This window comes from Silene latifolia, chromosome 2 (assembly GCF_048544455.1).
Source record: "Silene latifolia isolate original U9 population chromosome 2, ASM4854445v1, whole genome shotgun sequence".
Lineage (NCBI taxonomy): Eukaryota > Viridiplantae > Streptophyta > Magnoliopsida > Caryophyllales > Caryophyllaceae > Silene > Silene latifolia.
Genome location: NC_133527.1, coordinates 80,086,348 through 80,109,481, shown reverse-complemented (window position 1 = coordinate 80,109,481; position 23,134 = coordinate 80,086,348). Strand labels below are relative to the sequence as shown.

At 37.1% G+C, this 23,134-nt stretch overlaps 1 protein-coding gene across 1 annotated transcript; it reads right to left on the bottom strand.

Moving 5' to 3' along the window:
* Positions 1-3,101: 3,101 nt before the first annotated feature.
* Positions 3,102-6,477, bottom strand: LOC141641002 (uncharacterized). Its single transcript, XM_074449680.1, has 4 exons — positions 5,764-6,477; positions 4,207-5,624; positions 3,436-4,000; positions 3,102-3,329 (listed from the first exon to the last, which is right to left on the bottom strand). The coding sequence occupies exons 1-4, from the start codon at positions 6,475-6,477 to the stop codon at positions 3,102-3,104; spliced, it is 2,925 nt and encodes a 974-aa protein (XP_074305781.1).
* Between the last annotated feature and the right edge of the window lie 16,657 nt (positions 6,478-23,134).

Here is a 23,134-nt window from a genome sequence, read left to right as displayed (position 1 = left end):
TGTGCATCACGAAACTTGACACATTGCCTTTGTAAAGCGGGATCCATTGAAAAAATCAAAACATTTTTAACAAAGAAATGATTCCTTTTGATAATTTGTAAAAGCCTCCCTTACATCGGCAGTGGCCCTAGTACTAGGCGAAGGGGGATAGGGATCGACAAGATAGCGTAATTTGCCATCACCTGCGGCAGCTAATCGAAGTTGTTCTTCCCAATCTTTAAAATTACTACCGTCGGCTTTTAAAACATATTTGTCCATAAAAGAATGTAGCCATGAATCTCTAGCTATGGTGACGGTTTGACTAGTAGAAGCCATCGTGATTACTACAAAGGAAATAAAGGAAAGATTAACATTTATCGTCTAGAAAAATTTAACTTGTGAAACTATTTAACAAGTTCCCATTTATATAATGATCTCCCACTGAATTATATAAATGATTCCAAGATCCAATTTTATATAAACACGGGCACGGTGGACCGATTCAACCCATATTTATATAAATTTGGTGAGTCAACAACTTTGACTGATTCTACGACTAGAACTCTTGGTTGACGGATTTTCTTAAAATCTATCTTTTTGCCCCAGAATAAATATAGGCACGGTGGACCGATTCAACCCATATTTATCCCGTTGAGTCCAACCAATTTTCATGTGTAATAATTTTTATTACCCTACTTACCCAACGTAAAAAGAGTGTACCTCGGTGATCCGAACCTACCTCTAATGAAGAAGGGATTCATAGGTGCTATTATTTGGTAAGGCTTAATCTCAATTTTAAACAAATGTGAGAGATCTTATCAATTTAATTGTCTATCACTTTTAAATGAACTAAATTGGTGAATGCTAGACAATTAAATCGATAACAACAAAAATAAAACATGTAGTGACGATTTGGCATGAATGCATAAAAGAATTAAAACAAACAAGTCCTAATATGGCCACCTAGTTAATCTAATTAACTAAAATTATTACACTTCGGAAACCAACTCCTTGGTCCCTTGAGTCTTCATAAATTGGCCTTCTTCTTTAGGATTTCGGAACGCCTTTCCGAAAACAACGTCTTCATGAAAACTCCGTCTTTAGAAGTTTCATCTAATTACTAATAATTAAATTACATAACAATACCCTATTATACAATTTGTAATAAAATTAAAATAAAACTATTAATTAATTACAAATTAGGCGATACGAAATCGCAATAAATTACAAAACAAGTCGATATTCCCTTACATTTCGGGAAATACCAACTTCTACCTATGGCCATATTAGGAAAAATTACATAATTATAATCCTAAAAACCATTCATCTAAATGAATAATAAAATGCATTATGGGAAAATGACATGCCAAATCGTCTAACTTACCAACAACGATCATTTGAGCTTGCCTTGACGGAATTTTTACCAATAAAAATTCATAATCATTTCTTAAAACAATTTTAAGACTTACTCATCATACTAATCTGGTCTAATATCAAAATAATCATTCTCAACAATTATCTTGAATTTATATGGGAATTAAAACACAATTGTGACAAAAATGATATAATAATTCACAATTATCATATAAAATTCCATTTAATATAAAAATTTATGGAAAAATAAATTTCAAAACCATGACCATTCTGGTCTTACACCCAAATGCCATGCAAGTGAAAATTGTTGTTTTTAAAAATTATTTAAAACGATTTCACAATTTAATCGGTAAAGCGATAAATTTTACGATTTAATTCTAAATCAAACCATAAAAAATGAAACGACTTAAAATAAAATTTTGTACATTTTGGAACAATTTCCAGGAGCTAAAAATTCAGAATATTCGAGCCCTAAAGTTAAATCAATATTTATTTACAAAATAACCATTATTTACCCATTTTTATCAAATAAAAATTAATAAACAACCTAAATTAATCACATTAATTTATAGTATCTACTTATCTCATAAATAGAAAATGCATATGGTTATTTCTAAATAAACATGCATAAAATTAACATGCAACACAATTTAATTAACTCTTAATTAATTTTAATGCATTTTTACTCAATTTTATGCCAATTTAAGTTATAAAAAGTGGAAAAATTTAACAAAAATCAAATTTTCGTCCCATATCATCCTAATACCAGATTATTTACATGCAAGACTATATTATGTGATAAAACGAATTTTAGTAACATAATATCAATTTTATTAATTTATCTCATAAATTGCTAAAATCGTCTTAAGACAACATGCATGTATTTAACAATGCTCTGATACCACTTGTTAGTTATTTAGACCATATTAATACTCATCTTATGATATTAAAATAACAAATTAGTTAAAATTTGTCTAAATCTACATGCATGCAAAAGAAATGAATAAAGGATGGTTTTAAACCATCTTAATACAAAAGTTCCTTACATTGCTATAAGGCAAATATGGGCACTACAAAGGTCTCCTACCTTTATAGTTCTTGAGCTATTCAACTTTAGATGATCCTCCAAGAACACCAATTACCAATATAGGTAATCTCCTTTGGTGGCACCCAAGATTAACCCAAAAATTACTAGAATTACTAACTAGATAATTGTAGTAATAACCTTGTAATATGTAATATTATTACACTAATAATATTATATAATGAATATTATTATTTGTGAGTTATATTTGATTTTATGATCAACAAATTGATCAAGCTATGATGAAGAAGATGAAGAAAAAAAAAACACTTTTTCCTCTTCAAATGAACCGGCCAAGACTTCAATTTTTAAGAGAATTTTTTTGTTCTCATCAAAAACCATCACATGCAATCTCTAAGAATGTACTATATATATGTAGAGCAAATGTAAAGAAATCACATACAAATGCACATGGTTTGGTTGACTAATATGACCAAAACACATGTGATGTTTTCTATACATGAATCGGTTATATTAGTAGGATTTGGGTCCTATTTTGACTTTCGACATTTGTCCCACAAATGCTTATAAGTCTTATATTTAATTATCTTATATAATTTTTTTTGGTGAAATGTGAAATATATAGAAATATATAGAGTTAAAGATTACAAGTTCACCAAGTACATCAAACCGAGAAAAAAACATTGCCTACTAGCATACATACTCAAATCATACTAGTCCATGGCAACCACTTCATCTGTTGAAACTTAGTCCCCCATATAATGTTTTTACCCCGCAGCTGAACATCAGTCTTCACCCTAGCAATAAGCACCTCAGGTTTAGGTACCAAAAGATCAAACCTGCAAAAGTTACGAGTTTGCCAGATATGATATATCATTGCAAGTATAGCAGCAAAGACAATGTGCTTCTTCATCAATGATCTGCATCTCCACTGTAAACTCCAACCAATAATATCATCAGCAGGCATGTTAACATCTAGCAAAGCATTTCAAAGCAAACTCCAAAGATCCGGCACTAAAAACACATTCATAAAGTACATGTTGATGTGTTTCAGGATGAGCCATACACAAATCACAGAGGCCATCAGTGATGATCCCAAACTGCATCAACCTATCCTTTGTCAATAATCTATGTTGGACTGCAAGCCACCCAATGAACGAGTGCTTAGGGAGGTTGAGTTTGTTCCAGATCAGAGGGCACCAGCTCACTTTATCCTTGGGGCCTTGCAACCAGTGGTACCCATGAGCTACAGAGTAACCATGGTGCTCAGTCCACTCCCCAGCATAAAACCCATCCTTCAAAATCTCCTTAGTTTTGCAGATCATTCTCCAAGACCAACTAGACTGAACAGGGGGAATATAAGAGAGCCATTCTTGCCCCTTAATATAAATATGGTTAACCCACTTAATCCACATATGATCAGCCTTAGAAACCAACCACCAAACAAACTTGCCCATCATAGCCATATTCCACTTCCTGCAATGAACAATTCCTAGACCTCCATACTTCTTATCACAACATATTTTTTCCCAGGCAACATTAGGAATTTTATGGAATTGTTCAGAACCACCCCACAAGTAATTCCTGCATATCCTCTCTATTCTATCAAGCACAGTCACTGGAATAAGAAATATGCGTGCCCAAAAAGAATGCGGTTGTGTCAAGCACGGCTTGGACAAGGACCAATCTCCCAAAGATAACTTAATTTCCTAGCCCCCATCCTCTCGATTCTCAGCACCACTTTCTCTACAAGTCTAGAGCAATCTCCTATGGCCATCCTCTTATGAGATATAGGTATCCCTAGGTACCTGAAAGGAAGGGACCCCTCTCTGAACCCAGAAATGTTCAGAATGTAATGAACCTCCTCAGCTCTCACCCCATTAAAATAAATGTCAGATTTCTCACAATTCATCACCAATCCAGAAGCCTTTGAGAATGTAGCAAAAGCTCTCAACAGTACAGTTATTGAACCTCTATCCCCCCTACAGAACATTAATAAGTCATCTGCGAAGCACAAATGAGTCAAACTGAGAGGCCTACATAGGGGATGAAAACTAAACTCCATGGTAGAAGTAACCTCAGCAAGAATTCTGCTTAAGTACTCCATACAAAGAGTAAATAGCAAAGGGGACATAGGATCCCCCTGTCTAATGCCTCTTTTGCCTTGAAAGTACCCAAAGCTATTACCATTAAGTGATAAGGTAAACCAAGGAGTGGAAATGCATTCCATAACCCAAAGAATGAATCTCCTAGGAAATTTCAGAGCCTTCATCATTTGCTTAACAAACTCCCACTCAATGGAGTCATAGGCTTTCTTCAAATCAATTTTCATAAGACACCTAGGAGAGCAAGACTTCCTCTTATATAATCTCACCAAGTCTTGACAAATAAGAATGTTATCCACTATATCTCTCCCTTTTATAAAAGCACTTTGATTCTCACTAACAATACTAGGCAACACTCTAGCCAATCTATTGCAAATGACTTTAGAAATGACCTTATAGATTACATTGCAGCATGCAATGGGTCTGAAATCAGCTACACTCTCAGGTCTGACCTTCTTGGGAATCAAGGTGAGAGTAGTGGCATTGACTTGTTTCAGCATCTTGCCAGAGTTAAAAAATTCCTGTACTGCCTCAATTAAGTCATTTCCCACCACCTCATACGCATCTTTAAAAAACTGGGAAGTAAACCCATCAGGCCCAGGTGCCTTATTAGGAGGAATAGTATCCAAGGCTTCCTTAATTTCACTGGAAGTTACCTCAGCAGTAAGGATATTCCTCTGATCCAAATTAACAACAGAGCCCTTCCTAACAGTAGGGATATGAACCCTAGTCACAGGTGTGCATGCCCCCAACAACTTCTGGTAGTAATGAATAAAAGCCTCCTCAATCTCTAATGCAGTAGAAGCCATCTTCCCATCCATGTCTTTGATAGCTAGAATCTTGTTTTGCATTCTCCTAGCCTTAATAGCACTATGGAAAAATTTAGTATTTCCATCCCCCTCAGAGAGCCACTGAACTTTAGCTTTTTGAGCTAGAAAGCTCCTTTTAGCTTCAGCCCTATCCTTATATATTAAAGTTGCATCACGAGCCTCCCTCTGAAGAGAAACATTCCTGGGGTCCAACTGCAATTTGGTCTGAGCCTCTTGAAGCATTAAATGAGCCAATCTGGCAGTAGTCTCTATCTGAGCAAAGCTAGCACCATTTAACTCCTTCAAAGGCCTCTTCAATGTTTGACTTCTTGACAAATTGAAAGATTTTATGACCAGGAATTTGAGCCTCCCAAACAGTCTTGACTATCTTGAGAAATTCAGAGTCCTTGCCCCACATGTTAAAGTATTTAAAACTTCCTCTCTTCCTTACCCCATCAGGTTTCAAAGCCATTGTGCAAGGGCAATGGTCAAAGAGGCCTTCAGGGTGGAACATAGTAAGAGTGTCAGGGTATTTGATTAGCCACTCATCATTAACCATGGCCCTATCAATCCTGCTGAACACCACATCCCCCACATCCTGCTTATTGTTCCAGGTAAAAAAGGCTCCATGGGCAGGAATATCCCCTATACCACAATTATCCACACAGTCCTGAAAATCTCTCATCTCTGCAACAGAAATCTCAGAACCAATCCTCTCATCCATTGCAAGCACACTATTGAAATCACCCATAACCACCCAAGGGCCAGCCACCACCTGATGCATCAACTGAAGAGAATGCCACAAAGGTAGCCGATCAACCACCCTATTAAAACCATAGACCATAGAAATCCACCATATTTCCCCAGTAGGAATAAAAATGACTCTAGCATTGATAACTTGAGCTTCAGAACTCAAGACCTCCACCTTGTAATTAGTCTCATCCCAAATAATCCAAATTCTGCCTCCATCATGACTATCAATATTGTTAACCATAGCCCATTCACTTCCAATGCCTTGGTGAACTTTATTAATAGAAGGAAATCTAACTCTAGTCTCTAGTAAACCAAAAACACCTACATTATTATTATGCAAAAACCACCTAAAGTCCTTTTGCTTATTCTCATTATTCATACCACGCACGTTCCAGAACCCAATGCTACCCATTTTCCATCAAAGGATGTCCCCCAGGCATGTCCTCCTCAAGCACCCTCCGTAGTGGTGAGAATGCTCAAGGACCTCCATAAAAGTTCTCCTCCCACCTCCTTGTTGAGTCCCCTGCCTAGCCATTCTAGTGATAATTCTAGTAGGAGACAATGGAGTGAATGAGCATGGTATAGGAGTAACCATCCCTCTAGCACAACCCCCACCCAACAGATCGAGACCGGACTACATGAAGATTTGGATTAGGAGCCAAAGGAACCACAGGAGGTACAGGCTCAACGGGTTGTTGGGTCCGCCTCTTAGGTACCCGGACTTGCCTCTTCTTCTGTTGCCTAGGCTCCTGTTGCTTTCTACTGTCTCTCGTATATGACCTAGTCCATTGCACCCAAAGACACAAAACAGTTTCCACTCATAATGAACTATCTCGCTGTGCACAACATCCATCTCATCAAGAAACTCAATAACATCGGGAAAGTTTCCCCCATCTTAACCTCAATCATCACCCTAGCATGTCCAATGAACGTTTTAAGGTGAGTATTACTATCAACACGCACTGGCTTCCCTACCAAACTAGCAATTTTCATCAGAGCATTTCCCCAAAATTTCGGTGGCAAACCATAGAATCTGATCCAGATAGGCACCATATCCACAGTTTCCCTGACCAATTTCGAGGAAGGGGTCCATTCCTTAACAACCACAGGTTTGTTATCAAAAAACACAGGACCCGCTTGCAACACACGCAACTTCATAGCTTCAGTTTTGAATCGAACAAGGAAAATACCATTAGAATGAAAAGAGATTTTCTCATACTCAGTATATCCCCATACCCGTTTAACAAAACCCTCAACCACTTTAAACGGCGGATTCGAACCCAACACGTAACAATATACAGCAGTAGACCAATACTGAAGTTCATTCTCAACATCAGCACTAGTTAGTTGAAGAGGACTTACCCTAGACGATTCAGACTCTTGGGAACGATGAGAAACCTCCGTCCAGTCACTACCATCATCGGATACCTCCTCCACAATCGAACTCATTCTATTACTAAGGGTAAATGGACGGATACCATCTTCAGAAGCAGAAGCGTGTTCCTCGCACTGAATATCAGCATGAAGAACATCATCATCATGTTCCAAAGATTGAAATCGCGATCCACTAGCGTTATTATGTGGCGTATTACTAGTTTTTTTGGATTTTGATGAATTATTATGTGATATTACTCTAATTACTCTATTAGATTTGGGATTATTCCTCTTTTGTCGAGCCATTGCAGTAACAAAATTAGAAGAACCCTAAATCGCTTTCTAATCTTATATAATTAAACATTAACTTGATCATTTAACACTTAAACAATACAAATTAACCACTAATGACTACTTAACTATTAAGTAATCATGAGACCATTTTATCAACATACAATGTGTCAATACTACCCTATTTAGCTAATTTTACAACCTCTTGTAAATTAAATAGCTAATAACCTTCACCTCAAAACTTATATACACAACTCATATTAATTAACTATTAATTAATAAATTTATTAATTAATTATCAAATAATTAAATAATAAATCCTCTTGGCCCGAGTTCGAACTCGTCATCAAATAATATACTCACATGACTTGTTAAAAGTCAATTAATACAAGGATTTAATTAATTTGTATCACATACAAATAATTACGTTTTCTATTTGGGCATCATCCTATAGGTGTGACCTAAAGGGATCAGCTGATCACCGCCGTCACACGACAGTAATGTCAAACTCTAGTCAGCCAATCATTACCGATTAACGATGACCAGCAGACAAATAAATAAATAAATCCCTGATATTCCTTTTACGAGATTTAATATGTAAACGCACTCATTGTGGAGGACACTACTCCAACAATTTATACTAAAATTGAGTACAAGGATTAGGGTTACTAAGGGCATAAATGACGATAAAGACCCTAAGAAAAGCTTAACAATTTTTCAAATCCCGAGGGACATGCGCGGATCATGCAGCAACTCTCAGGGGAATCCGCGCGTCCTTGCCTGAAGCACGGTTGGTCCTGTAAGAATATTCGCTCGGGCTGGCTTGGAGACGCTCGGATCCTGGCTCTGGGACGCTCGTCCCGAGCTCAGGACGCTCGGATTCTGGCACAGGGTTCTTCTCTTGTTTTGGCTTCCTAACAATCCGTGGGGATTGTCTTGGGGATGCACGGATCTTTCATCATTGCCCATTTCTATTCATTTATTTACTTATGCTTATAGTGTCGGTCTCCTCTTCGATGCTTGGTTATTAGATGCGATCCGTTTAGCTCCATTTTTCTCCATAAATGCAAGGCTAACAATCCTCTCCTACCAAGGACACAAAACCTCAAAGAATATGCAAAATGGGAAACTAAAGATAAGAAATTACCCTAATAGATGCTAGAAAGCATGGAAACGAGGTTAATACGGGGACTAAATGTGCTCAAATATGAGTCACGTCACTAATAGGACTTAGACTACCGACTTCCTCACGGTTTTCACTAATCGCTCATTTTTTAAGAACGAGTGATTTTTGTGCCAAAAAGTAACCAAAATAACTCAACTAGTCAACTTGTGAGACATGCCCGCAATCTAACGTGGAATATCCTCCTGCATGACCATATATAAGATGCAAAAAAGGAAAATGTGCATAAAGAGAAACAAGGGTTGTAACGGGGTTAGGCGACGGGTCAAAATGGGGTTGGTGTGAAAGATCATAGATCCTAATTAGACTCTCTAATTAAATGTCAAATTATCTCATAATTTGTGTTTATGTGATCTATCTAACATGCATGCAATACTAAAGCATATTAATATAAAAGATGAGGAAAATAATTTTCCTTACATTGAGAAATGGTAGTATTTGGGCACAACCAAGATCACCATCTTGGTTGTTCTTGAGTTTAAAATAAATGGCAAGATCCTACATCTTCAAGTGTCCAAGGTAGAACACCTCCTCTCTTAAGCACCCAAGAACTTGCCCCAAGAACTTACTAATATTAACTAGATATTATGTAAGATTGCCCCTTGAGAAATCATACTAACACTTAGTAAAAATATTAGATATATAATACTAACTCTTAGTATGTGATTTATAATTTTTGAGGTTTTAGAGAGAAGAACACACTTTCATTTTCAGGTGCAAAAGTGAAGTCAAAAATGAACAACACAAGTGTTGTGAGTAAGAAGGGAGGACGGTTGGTAGAGGAGAAAGTGGAGTGTTTTTCTTTCTTATTTTATTCCACACAATGCTCATGTGAATGGGTTAGAACAAAAGTAATTATGGGAAGACAAATGTGTAAGAGAAATGATGGTGTTTAAAGCAACACACACACTACCACATGCACTTACACGGTCCAAAATGACCTATTTAGGGGTCCATTTTGGTTCTTATATTTGTCGCACAAATACGTGTAAATTTTATTTAAACATCGATTTATGTTTAAATGCTTCCCAATTAATATCGTCTAACACACTCCGTAAATATATGTGTACAGCTACACATATATTTTACGCACCAATACTAATCACATTAATCAATTAGTACTAATTTAACAATTAACTGCTTAATCATTAATTCTCGTCTTAAATATTTTATTATCTAATTAACGCATAATTATATAATAATTTCCGCGCCTCGAGTTCACAACTCGATATCTCTCTAAAATAAATTAATCGACTAATTCTTAGTCAATTTATCAAGGGACTAACTAAACTGTATCTCATACAATTAATTAGCTTTCGTGTTGGGGCTCGTTCCTTTAGGTGTGACTGAAAGGGATCAGTTAAACACCGCCGTCTCACGACAGTAACGTCAAACCCTAGTTGGTCAACCGTTACTGATATACGTTGTTCAGCTGACTAGTATTGCCAATGAATATCCCATGCATATTCCTTAATGATATTTAATAATATTATCACGCACTACTGTGGAGGACAAATACTCCAACAATCTCCCACTTGTCCGAGACAAGTTGTGCGATGATTATAACACACAATTGTGGATAACTCCTTATCCCAACATTATCCTGCTTGTACTCTACAAAGGTGTGTTACCGATTCTCTTATCCATTTTAACAACAATCTCCCACTCAATGCAAGATGTCTTTCAGGTCGCACTTGCACATGAACATATCGTGAGTGGCTTTCTCGATCGGGAGTGTGACTGCAAGACCGGAACAATCTACCATAGATTACTTCTGAGCGTGGCCACGCATTTCCCAGTCACAACTCCTCGAGTGGCCTTGAGATGTTTAAACCCAACGTGGGTGGACAATTCTTGTCTGCCCTATCTATCCTTTTGCACAATACAGATCACCATGACCCAGTAGATGTCCTTTGGCCTTCTTTCACGGCACGACCTTGGACAAAAACCAAAGTCACTCGAAAACCGCACTTGCTCAGATAATAGTCTCTAGTTTAAAGAATTGACTCATAGGAATATCATAGAAGTCCCTGCCATGACCAGGAGTCTATAATAGATCTAAGGGACTCTATAAATGTCACTGCTCGGCAAAGTGTCCCACAGTCTGCTAATGTAAACGACTAGTCATCCTTATGGTGCTGAACCTACCATCAATCGTCTTACAATCTAGTCACTCTGAGACGTCACCTCATTAAGTGACTAGGGGGTAATACAATGTTCATCCTATTCACTTGAATTGGGGTTCAACATTGTCTCCACAATCAATTCGGATAAACAAGGTATTCATGTTTTCAGTCAAACTGAATAAATGAGTTTTTAAAGAGACTCAAACAATGAATGTGATCATGACTTACATAAATATTAATACTCTATCCAATATTAACATAACGATCTTCAGCAATTAATTAAGGCATATTCCTCAATCACATTGAGATGACACAACCATCATGTCTACCTTATGCCAACGGCTTTGGTTAGAGGATTAGCAACAGTTGCATCACTCTAATTTCATTTGCTATTTTCCTTTTTGTTCTATGCAATCTTTTCATCACATAGAGCCTTTCTGAGTACATGTCTAAAAAAGTTTTTAGACTCTGGTTCTAAACCCAGTCAAACACTCCCACTGTTTTCACAGTCTCTCAGGAGACGATATTCGGCTAACAGAACTACTCTAGTTCCATTAAACTCTAAATATCAACTATCTCTTTTACAACATCGGATGTTGTAATGTACTTAGCTTTCGTTCATGATTTGTACGTATAATACTTATACATAGACATCCTTCATATGACATCTTTTATGTATGAATCCTCATACATATCTGCTTTATACATGTATAACTTCTTATACACATTATTCTTTATGCACATAGCACTTTTACATGCTAATCATTCCTTAACGAGGCCCATAACATCTTATAAGCATAGGAATGTAATCGTGTAACCCTTTTACACGAAATTCATTAATTCCTCCAAACTACAAGAGTAAATCCTCAGTGCCTCTCAAGTACTCAAGGATGCTCTTGATAATCATCTAGTGACACTCACTAGGAAATGATTGGTAATGACTTCTCATATTCTCAACATGATAAGTCTCGACGAGAGAATCTTTTAGCATATTTAATAGATCCTGCAGCGGAAGCACAAGAGATCATGTTAATTGTTCAACAACTTGAACGAGTCAAGAATCTTATCACATAAGTCTCTTGACTATAATGCTAATATCCATGGAGATCTATCTCATTAGATCCGGATATTTAAGATGCGCCATGCTACCCTCAAATATTCATCCGAGAATATTTTTAGTCACTAATATGCCAAACACATATTTAGACTAAGAAATATCACCTTAGCTCCCACTAAACTCCATGTATCATCATGGTACCTCGACAACTCGAGTAATACCATTCTGATTGACTACATGATTGAACCTTAAGCTCCAACTCTTTGACGTATATAAGATCACAAAAGAGATCTTTCAAGCATGCTAGGCTTCTTAGCATTGACAAGATCAACAAAACTTCTCCCTTCATGAGTAAGATTCAAGGAGAAAGTTTCGTTATTCTTTTACCGAACTCATCCTCATGAGAGGCTATATTGCTAAGAACATACGAATTGATAAGGGCATTTGGGTTGTTACAAACTCTCTGTAACGAACTCAAAATTGAAACATCTTATGTAACCTTTATCACAAGATCAAGGTAACCTAATTTGGTGCAAATTATTCGCCCCAAATCAAGTCTCGAAAACATCTCATGTTTCCTTCCTTATCAAATCTTGTGCAAGAAGACCAATTCGAATTGCATGGTGACACGCCATCACATAGAGTTCATACTACAGAAAATCCTTTGATGAGGGTTGAAGATTCGTCACTTTTTAAAAGTAACGCAATATTATCGCAAAATTATCTCCTTATAATCACTGAGCCTCAATAAAGAACGTCTTCTTGCATTGTACTCAGTTTGTGGGTCTTGGACTTCCGTAAGTTCAAAATTTATCCCACTCTGTCTTCCAGAAAATGAAAATCTTTCTAGAAAGACAGCATTATGAGCTACAAAGTCTTTGTTCTCGTTTTGGAGGAGTAAAAACCAAGTGGTTCAATTTTGGATAACCCTCACAAATACATAAATTGGTTCTGAACATAAGCATTTATGGTCCCAAATGTATAAAAATGACAATTTAGGGACCCTCCCTATCCATATCTCATATGGAGTCATTTAGGCTTTTATAGTCGGGTTTAAACTTTTAGTGAGAAAATAGCTTAAAAAATTACGAAAAAACCTCAAACTATATCTCATAAAGTTCGGTTTATATTCTTGACTACACCATATGATGGACAAGAGTTGGTCGTCACACATCCAATCACACATCCAATCAAACACATTTATAATATTCAACATACAACTAGTTAGTGGTAAGTCGAGGTCGATCCATGGGACGGTGTGCTTTGGGTTCTAAGTCTATCTATCTCAATTTATGCTAGTGTCACAATTGATGGGGTTTGTAGTTGTGTCCTAGACTAATGCAAGTAATAAAGTAAAGCAAACAATGAACTAAGAAATGTAAACAAATGACTAAAAGCACTAGGATATCATGGGGTCATAGGGGATTCATGGTGTTGATCATACAAACATGTTTACAAAGTTGCAAGCAATTATTGTTGTGGAGGAACCGAGTTGGTTTATCTCTTACGGTTCATAGGAAGGGTTGGGTAACGGAGCCGAATCGATTAGATTGTACAACACCTACAAGTCGACTTAATTTCCTCCTATTCAACTTCTATGCATGGTCTAACAAGACTCGAGTTGGTTTATATCTTACAAGTCAAGTTGAGTAGATAAGAGATGGTAAAAATGCAAGGATTCATAGGCTTAGCATTTCATCAAACATAACATGTGCATAAAGTTGACATCACAACAAGCAAGCAATTGGATTGTGAAAACATATTAGATTAAGCATTAATCAATCCATGTTGGTTTCCCCTAATTATCCACTAATCCTAGCTAAAGAACTACTCACTCATTATCATGGGAAATATGTCATTAATGGTGTCAATCATCACAACAAGTATAAACATGATAATGGAATGAAGAAATGAACAATAAAGAGTAAAGAGTAAAGGAATTATACCAACTTAAGATTATCCAAATAATAAAGCAAAGAGTAATAGAAGAGACTTGATTGATTGATGAAGGGTTGTCAATCCTCCAATAATAACCCAATAATCTTCTAATTACCCAAAAGTAATAAGCTTGAACAATAATTAAGGAGAGATTAAATGTGTGATTTGTGGAAAGATTAAAGAGCAATCTATTCTAATCTACTCCTAATTGAATCTAAGAGGAATTTCTAATGTAGAGGCTTAACCTAATCTCCCACCTCCCTTTTTGATTATTTACAAGTGGGGTATATATAGTAGAGCTTCATTAGGTTAACTAAGGCTAAATTAGTCCAGGAAGGGAAGACGCTCGGATTCTAGAGGGGGTGCACGGGCGTCTTTCTGGGAATCCGCTCGGATTGTAGTGTAGGAATCCGAGCGTCTTTGTTGCTTGGACGCTCGGATTATCGTTCTAGACGGGCGTCTTGCCAGTGAGGCCGCTCGGATTCTGTGACAGAATCCTTTCCTTCACTTCTTTTTATTCTCGTAGGATTGGTCTTTAGTTCTCGCCTCCTCTTCATACTAGTCCATCAAACATCGTCAAAATAGCTTCCAAATATGCACGAAAAACGGGAATTTCCGCCTTATTATCTTCTTTCCTACAAAAAATACGAAATGTACTAGGAAAGCAAAATAGAAAGCATTGGACGGATAAAATGGTCATGGAATGATATAATAGTATGCAAAATAGGCTCAATTAGGGGAGTAAATATGCTCAAATAATGGTCACATCAAATATCCCCAAACCGAACCTTTACTCGTCCCGAGTAAAGAGGTGACAAAAACTAGACCTTTATTTAAACTATCCTAATATAACCGATATAAGACAATTAGCGGGTCTCACTCCGCCCCTTCAACTCACAACAAGACAACCATGAGGTAGGATGCCTTCTTGCAAGGCAAGGTGGGTCTTGCCAAAATGGCGACACATCCAAACATTAAGCACACAAAATCAATTAATGGATGCATCTACAAAAGAATAGCCACTTTCCTCATCTAAGTGGCGGAAATGATCTACAAGGGAAGCAATTCAAGGGTACACACTCCTTCATAGATGCAATTTCTTCAAACTACTAAGCCTAGAAGGATACCAACAAATCACTTCGAAGTTGTGTCAAGCTAGGGTACCTTTGTCCTCAATCGTTAAATGCTTTTGTCAAGAGTAGACTCCCTATGGTGTTAGAAACACTGGAGCATCGCGGAATTCCCCCTCTTGCCTAGACAAGAAGAAGGGCCGTCCCCTCTCTACCATGCACAAAAATGGATACGATGGATAAAGGGATCAATAGATATTTGAGTTTCATTTTGGAAGTTTGCTTTTGTTTTTGTTTTCCCCCCAATTTCTTGTGGCGTATAACATTTGAGAACATTTTCTTTTGCCATTTCTTTTGGTTTTTGGCTTTTCAACACTTGACAACTTTCAACTTTTTGCATTTTCTTTTTGAACATTTTCAAAGTCACCCCATATGTAGTGAGGGTGCCTTATATTTGAAGCATAGGAGTCTATTTTTGCTCCTCTTTTCATTAGATGCAATTGCAAACATTTTCACTTTCTTTTCATTTCTTGAACTCAAATTTTTGAACAATTTCTTCTTGTGCCCATTCCCTTTGATGACAAAAATGTGGTAGAACTAGGGCCTATATACACTTGTCAAGCTTCCCAAGTAGACGGTTTCACAAAATTTTTCTAACATGCAACTACATGCCATGATGCAACTAAAATATATACATCCTAATGCATATGCTTCTACCAACTAATATGCCAAATAAGCTAAATGCAACTCCTAACAACACATAGATACACAAACCGCAACAACAAAATACACCACATCCTCCGCATATGAATAATGAAAAAGAAATGGAAGGGAAATAGAGATTAGAACGATCATACCAAGCGGTCTTCATTTTCCCTTGCTAATGCCTTAAATGTAGTGTTGTATCTATGTGAGAAGAGAACAAAAACACAAGTATATACAATTATTCACTACTAAATTAAAGAACATGTTTTTGGTTTTTGAAATTTTCAAATTTTTATGGGTTTTAGTTTTATGAAATTAAAGAACATATTTTTGGGATTTTTTCGAAATTTTTAATTTTTATGCATTTTTGGAATATAAATTCTCATCCCCCACTTTATTTTGGACATTGTCCTAAATGTACATGTAGGAGTAGGAAAAAGGAAATACATGTTTTTGGATCTTTGATTTTTTGAAATAAAGTCCAAATGCAATGATATGATATGAATGAATGCATGCTCTAACTAAATGCAATTCTATATGACATATATAACAAATGAATGCAATATAAACTATATTATATGATGTATGTTTTAAACTATGGTCACCTATGATCAAACCTCCCCAAACCGAATTAAACACTATCTCTAGTGTAGAAATGAATAGGTTTGGCCGTTAGTAACAATGCATGAATTCTAGTCTATATGCAACTAACTACATGAATCATGTGAGATATATTACAATGCAACTTATACTATATGAACTAGCTAATGCAAATGAAATATGATACAAATGCATGCGAAAGCTACACTAAATGCAATGTATATACAAAAGAGAGAGGGAGAGAGGAGTATCATACAAATAGAGGTGATGAGGTAGGCCTCTTTCACTCGTCATCCTCCTCATCTTGGGGGTAACCATACCGGTGAGAACTCCCGGCTTGGTCATACCCTCCTGGTTGGCCCCAGTACCCTCCTTGGTCAAACCCTCCTTGGTCATGCCCTCCTCCTTGACCCGAGTACCCTCCACCACCGAGATTCCAAGCTTGGTCTCCTTGATTAGGTAACAAATGTTGCGGTTGGGCCCAAGAGGGCTTAGGACCATTGGGGTCAATATACCCTTGTTGAGCCATGTTATAGTATTGGGGATAAAGGGCCAAGTAGTTGTCGACCCTCCCTTCATGTACCCCGAGGTCCACTCTATTCATGAGTTTCATAAAATCATTAATGCCCGGGGTATTGGGGATTTCCGGTCAGAATTGGGTATAAGGAGTAGGGTATGGTGGGATATGCACATAGGAAGGTGGGCGAGTAGGCCTTGCTGGTACCCCACAAGGTACTTGTTGTTGACGGGGCGGCTCTTCCCTTTGAGGGGGATTGTCAAGGATTTGGATATCAAGGAGGTAGCTTGGTGGAGGGGAATATGGGTTTAATCTTGGGTCGGTGCCCGGTATATTCTAACCCTCAAGGATGATGGAGGTGCACCCTTTTGTGAGCCATTCTACACGCCCTTCTTGAGTGTAGTTACACCACCGGTGGTGGGTGAAGACCGCGTGTTCATCAATTAAAGTACTCCCCTCAAGAGGAGTATAAATCCCTTGGGAATTGAACCCGGGGCAAAGGTAGTTGGCCAAAATAGTAATTAGACCTCCCATTACGAAGGTCTTGAGTTGGGTGGTCCTTTGAGCAAAATCATGAAACCTTGTAAGTATCTCAGGGGGGTGTTGAAGTTATAGCGCCTCGTCCCCCGAACATTCAAATAGGACTCAAGAAAAGTTAAATCAATGAGAGTACACCTATCTTGTTCGTACCTCCCATTGATGGTACCGGCCACAAAGCGTTCGGTGATCCGAATCACCGGATGCTGGATGGCGAATGTATAGCATTGCTTTAAACCGGTAAAATTCCTCCCGGAAATAGCCCTCCAAAGTAGATCCACATCGAAATCAGCAGGTTTTTCGGTATAATTGGTGGGCACTTCAAGACCGAAAATGAGGGCAAATTGATCAAGTGTAAGTCTATGGTCTAGTTTGCACAACCTAAACTCCATGCCCACATTTGTTCAAGTGTTCGTGTGTGACACCCCGCGATAACGCGGAAATATAACTAATAAATTAAAGCGGAATTTTGTGAAATTTTAAAAACTTTTAAGTTACTAGTTAAAGATTAAAACGCGGGTGCCGAAAACTAAATGAAACAAATACTAAAATAGACAAATATAGGTTATTACAACCCAAGTCTAGAAAGCGGGGAAAAGATATCCCACGAATAAACAAATAAAAGGTTTCTAAATTAGAAACTAAGGTCCAAGGGTTTAGTTCTCGCTAGCCCACACGTCTTCCCCACGTAAGCATCTTCAAAACCTGTCATTCATGTAAACATGAACGCACACAATCGGTGGGGAGTAACTCAAGGTTCTCCCGCCACAATATGTCGAAATGCGAGATAACAAACAACACTTAATCAAACATATTAATCATGCAACATATCCTAACAATAAGGAATAAGGAAATATAATGAACGATCATGGTGAAACAGGCATAAAACTTTCTTAGTAGAATAGGCATGGTGCATGAGGATGAATATGCAATCAAGGAACTAGAATCACCAAGTCAACCCACTCATGTGGACACGACTCAACAAGTGTAAGACATATACTTAGTATGAACTCAAACAAGACAAACCCTCTAGATTCCAACCTCTTGGTAGGACGACGATCATAATACGGTCCTAGTCTAAACCTGGCCAGACTCTCGGGATGGACGACACCCGATTCGACAAACGATACCAAATCGTATCCAAGACTCGAAACATGGTACACCTAACCGTGCCCCAAAATCGAGTAACCCCAAATCGGAACCTTGTCACCTAACCGTGACCCCCGGTCCGAAGAGGCGGAAGGAAAAAAATAGCCCAACTCGGAAACAATGGCACCTAACCGTGACCCAATGTCCGAGGGCAAATAAATAAGGAATGTCAAGTAGTCACACAATGTAAAATGTCACACTTGAGTCACAATAGGAGTAAGAATGATCATGCAAACATCATATGACACGGGACTATAAATGTCACATTCATACTCATGGCTTGCATCTCACCATGAGTACAGATGGGAACATTAATCCCAACGATCATATCGCAACTAGAGGGCTTATAGCTCACCCCTAGTATCCGATATGACCAAGTCTCTCACAACAGAACAATACAAGGCATTATAAAGAATATGACTCACCACAAGTAACCATTTATAAATACATATTTCATAAATGTATTATATTGAATCCAACCAAATAAGACATGACATGTCCAATACATAGAACATATGAGACCCAACAAATAAACCATGTGAAGCCCAACAAAAGTGACATAACAAGCCCAAATCAATGAATATGTTAAGCCCGTCATAAGAAGCATGTGAAAACCAAATAGTCCAACACAACAAGTCCAACAAAAGAATCAAGGTGAGCCCAACAAACAAAACCAAATGAGCCCAATTGAATAAATATGTAAAAGAAAGATAGTTAATGAATTACGTTATGAAAATTACGAGACGGATATTAAATTATTTCAAATAACCCGAAATGGACCCAACAAGCAAAGCCAAATGACAAGGTGAAGTCAAAGGAGTCCAAGAAACACCACCTAATGAATCCAATCATTTAAGCCAAATGAGCCCAAAATTAAAAAGATGGTGAGCCCAAAATTAAAAGACCAAAAGGATGATATACCAAGCATGTATATACTTATGCACACATTTTGCCATACAAACTAACCAGTTTTTACCACCCAAAACTACTCCAAAACAGGCCTCGACTCTCCTGCAAGAGACCACCCAACAACCACTTGTGGCCGCCCAGAAAGGGCTGTAAACAGCCGCCCAAAACAGGGCTCTCACGGTCCAAAGCTGAGTATCTCAAGCGGGAAATATTAAGTGTATGTGTGATGATATTAATCATGGAGATACAGGCAGGAAAGAGGGGCGAGAAGACAGCTAAGAGAACCGGGAATCAAATAGAGTAGAGCATCCCAGTAGTGCGCATTTTCAGACGGGAAATGAAAGGCAATTTCGAGACGGAAACAGACACGACTATACATGGATAACCCCACATACATTACCATAGCCACACTCGACAAAACCCAGACAAACGCAGCTGTAAACACCCGTCCTTTTGAGACGGAAACTGCACTCAAATCGACAACCCCAAATCCGTCTGTCACGGTTCCAACACGACACCGACAGTCCATTTCAGAAAGTAAAATCAGACGGGAAATTTACCATACCACTGAGGTAGTTAAAGAATCGAACTTTAGCAGAAAAGAACATATAAAAACGACCCCTAAGACAGAAATTCTCGACATTTGTCGAGTAACCTATCACCGTTACCTTTATCCTCGCAAATTCCAGAGCAAAACGTCCAAAACACGAGCCTATCATCAGTCTTCAACTAGAAAGGAAGAAAAACGAGTAACATGGGTCACAAAACCGGGTTTGTAATAAGGTGCCCATTTCGAAAATTCAACAAGAATAAGACTTTCTTACCTAGAAATGAGGAGGAAGAAGAGAGGAAGCCAATGGTGCAAGAATCATTAAATTTGGTTGAGAAATGAGGGAGATAACGGAGGTTGAAGGAGGCGGAAAATGGTGGTTGGCGTTGGATTGTTGCTGCTGCTGCGTTTTGTTGTTGCTGCTGCTGATTGACGCAAGGAAGGAGAAAAGAAATAGGGGGTGGGTCATACGGGTAGTAGTAATATGGGGTATATATATTTATAATATATAATAAGAATAATAATAATAATAGTAGTAGTAGATATTTTGAATGTGTTGTTGGTTTTTAATTGGTCCAGATTAAAGTAGGTACAACATGAAATGTGACGGTCCAAAGTTTAGACGGAAATTAAGACGGAGATTATGATTATTACAGTCATTATTATTATCCGACCAAAAATACGTATACATATATTATTATATAAATTGTGCCTTAAAAATATAATTTAATCGTACGTATTTTTATAAAAATGAGCTTTTATATAATCCGTTTATAAAAATCTTGTTTGACATAAAATTAATTAAATTGAACAATTCAAAAATATTTAATAAAGTAATTCAAATGGCTTAATAAATTTTAAATGTCAAAATGGGAAATTTGCGGGTGTTACAATCACCCCACCTTTTAAAAAGTTTCGTCCTCGAAACTTGAAAGTAGAAATGAAAGGTTATAAAAATAAAATTGGACTTTTAAAGTTGGTAACCAAAACATTAAAAGGTTACTTATCGTAAGAATTATAATTCTTCCAAAAGTTTCAAATAAAATTTTCGACAGAACCATATTCTCATCAAAGGAACGAAAGTGTTCTCGTTACGTATTCAAGAACATTACATTCCAAATCAAAGATAAGGTAAAAAGGCAAATCATTTGTATAAATTGAAAATCAAAATACTTTCAAAAACATTAATGAAGAGTTTTCAAAAGTATAAGTCTCATTCATGGAACGAAATTGCTCTTGTCGTGCACACAAGAACGCTAACTTTCCAAGTCAAAGACAGATTTAAAACAAAATCATTCGCCGACAAGCGTAGAATAAGTCATCAAACGTCTCCAATAACGAGTTCTAACCTCCGACCAACGTTAAAACCAAAAGAAAAAGGTAATCCACTCGAATTTTCTTTTGCTAAGGCCAAAATAGAGATAAAGGTCTCACTTTTAAACTCAAAAGGAGTCAAGTTTGTGAAAAGATAACATCAAACTTTGACAAAGAAATCATAAATAGGTCAAATTTAACTGAAATTGGATAAACTTTAAAGGAATCTCGTGTTTAGTAAATAAAATCATGATAAATAAGTTTATCTTCAAAGAACAAGTAGGGAATAAAATCAAATTTTTCATTTCCATATTTTTAAAATAGGTAAGGTTTGCAAAAGTAACATAAACTCTTAACACCGAATCAAAAATGGTAGCTTGAAATTTTAGACATTGTATAAAATGAAAGGCAATTTAGACAACATAAATAAAAAGTAAGCTAAGAGAGTCCAAACTTAACCAACAAAAAGAGCTATGAAGAACTTTATAGGGTAAGAATTAAAGTCAGGTCAACAAGGATGTCAAAGATAAAGTTTCACAGGTTACGAGTATCGAATTTAAAGGAGGAGCATGATGAAGCGAGGAAGAGAGGTCTGAACGGAAATGCTTATGCTTAAAGAAGAAAGGAATTTAAACAACAAGGAAACGCTAGGTACTCAAATCTCAAGCAACAAGGTCATCCTGAACGGTTCCGAAAACTTCCTAGCCACAAAACTCATAACCACATAACTCCCAAGAATTTCCTCTAAGTACTTACACACTTTACTCCTATGCTATTCCGTGGGTCAAGGCACTCCCCGCAGTTGTGATTCCATAACTCTCAAATATAAATCATCTACCAACGATTTCCACGAGACAAGATCAAAACTACTAAAAGAGTTACACTCATAACCAACTATCGACCACTAGGAGTTCTCACTATGGTAAAATCCTTAATCAAAGATCATAATCCCAAGTTCTCTATACATTTCTAACACTCCAAACAAAATCTTATTCACACTCGAATATACAATCACACTGGTCACATTTCCCAAATTATAAAGACCACGAACCAAAAAGATAAATAGGTATTTCATACTAATTTTCCTACTCAACCTAACTTAAGTTCTACTAATCCAACTTCGACGAAAACAAGACTCACAAAGAAACCTCAAGGAGCATCTCACTCACTCTACAACGTAGCCAACATGGCCATCACTTCACTAAGGAAACAAGAGTAATAACCAGGTCAGGAAACGATAGGAAATTTCAAGGGGATACATGAACATGTCAAGATGTGAGACTAAGAGAGTCGAATCATAAAGATAACCAGTTAACAACCAGTAAGAGATATTAGAATTAGGGGGGGTATTCAATACAAGGAAAATAACGAGTAAACTTTTATACTTAAGAATTAAATCCAACCAAGGTGTGAACAAAGGGAAGGAAAACGATTAATGACACGAAGGGGGACTTCAAGGTTTAAACCACACGCTTCCTAAGACTTAAGGTTCTCTCTAACAAGCTCCCACTTATTAGGGTATTGTACCTTCATATAAAAACGACCAAATTCCAAAACAAGGGTCAAGGTAAAATAAGCGCTCGCTTAAGGGTTGATAAAACGGTTAGATACCTCTTCCACCTATCTTATCACATATTAGGATTTCCCTAAAACAAAGCTACCACTCAAGTATAAAAGCATCTCTTTATCTCAAGCACTCGACACAACCTCAATGTTTTGAAAACCAAAGAAAGGATTAACGAAAACTTC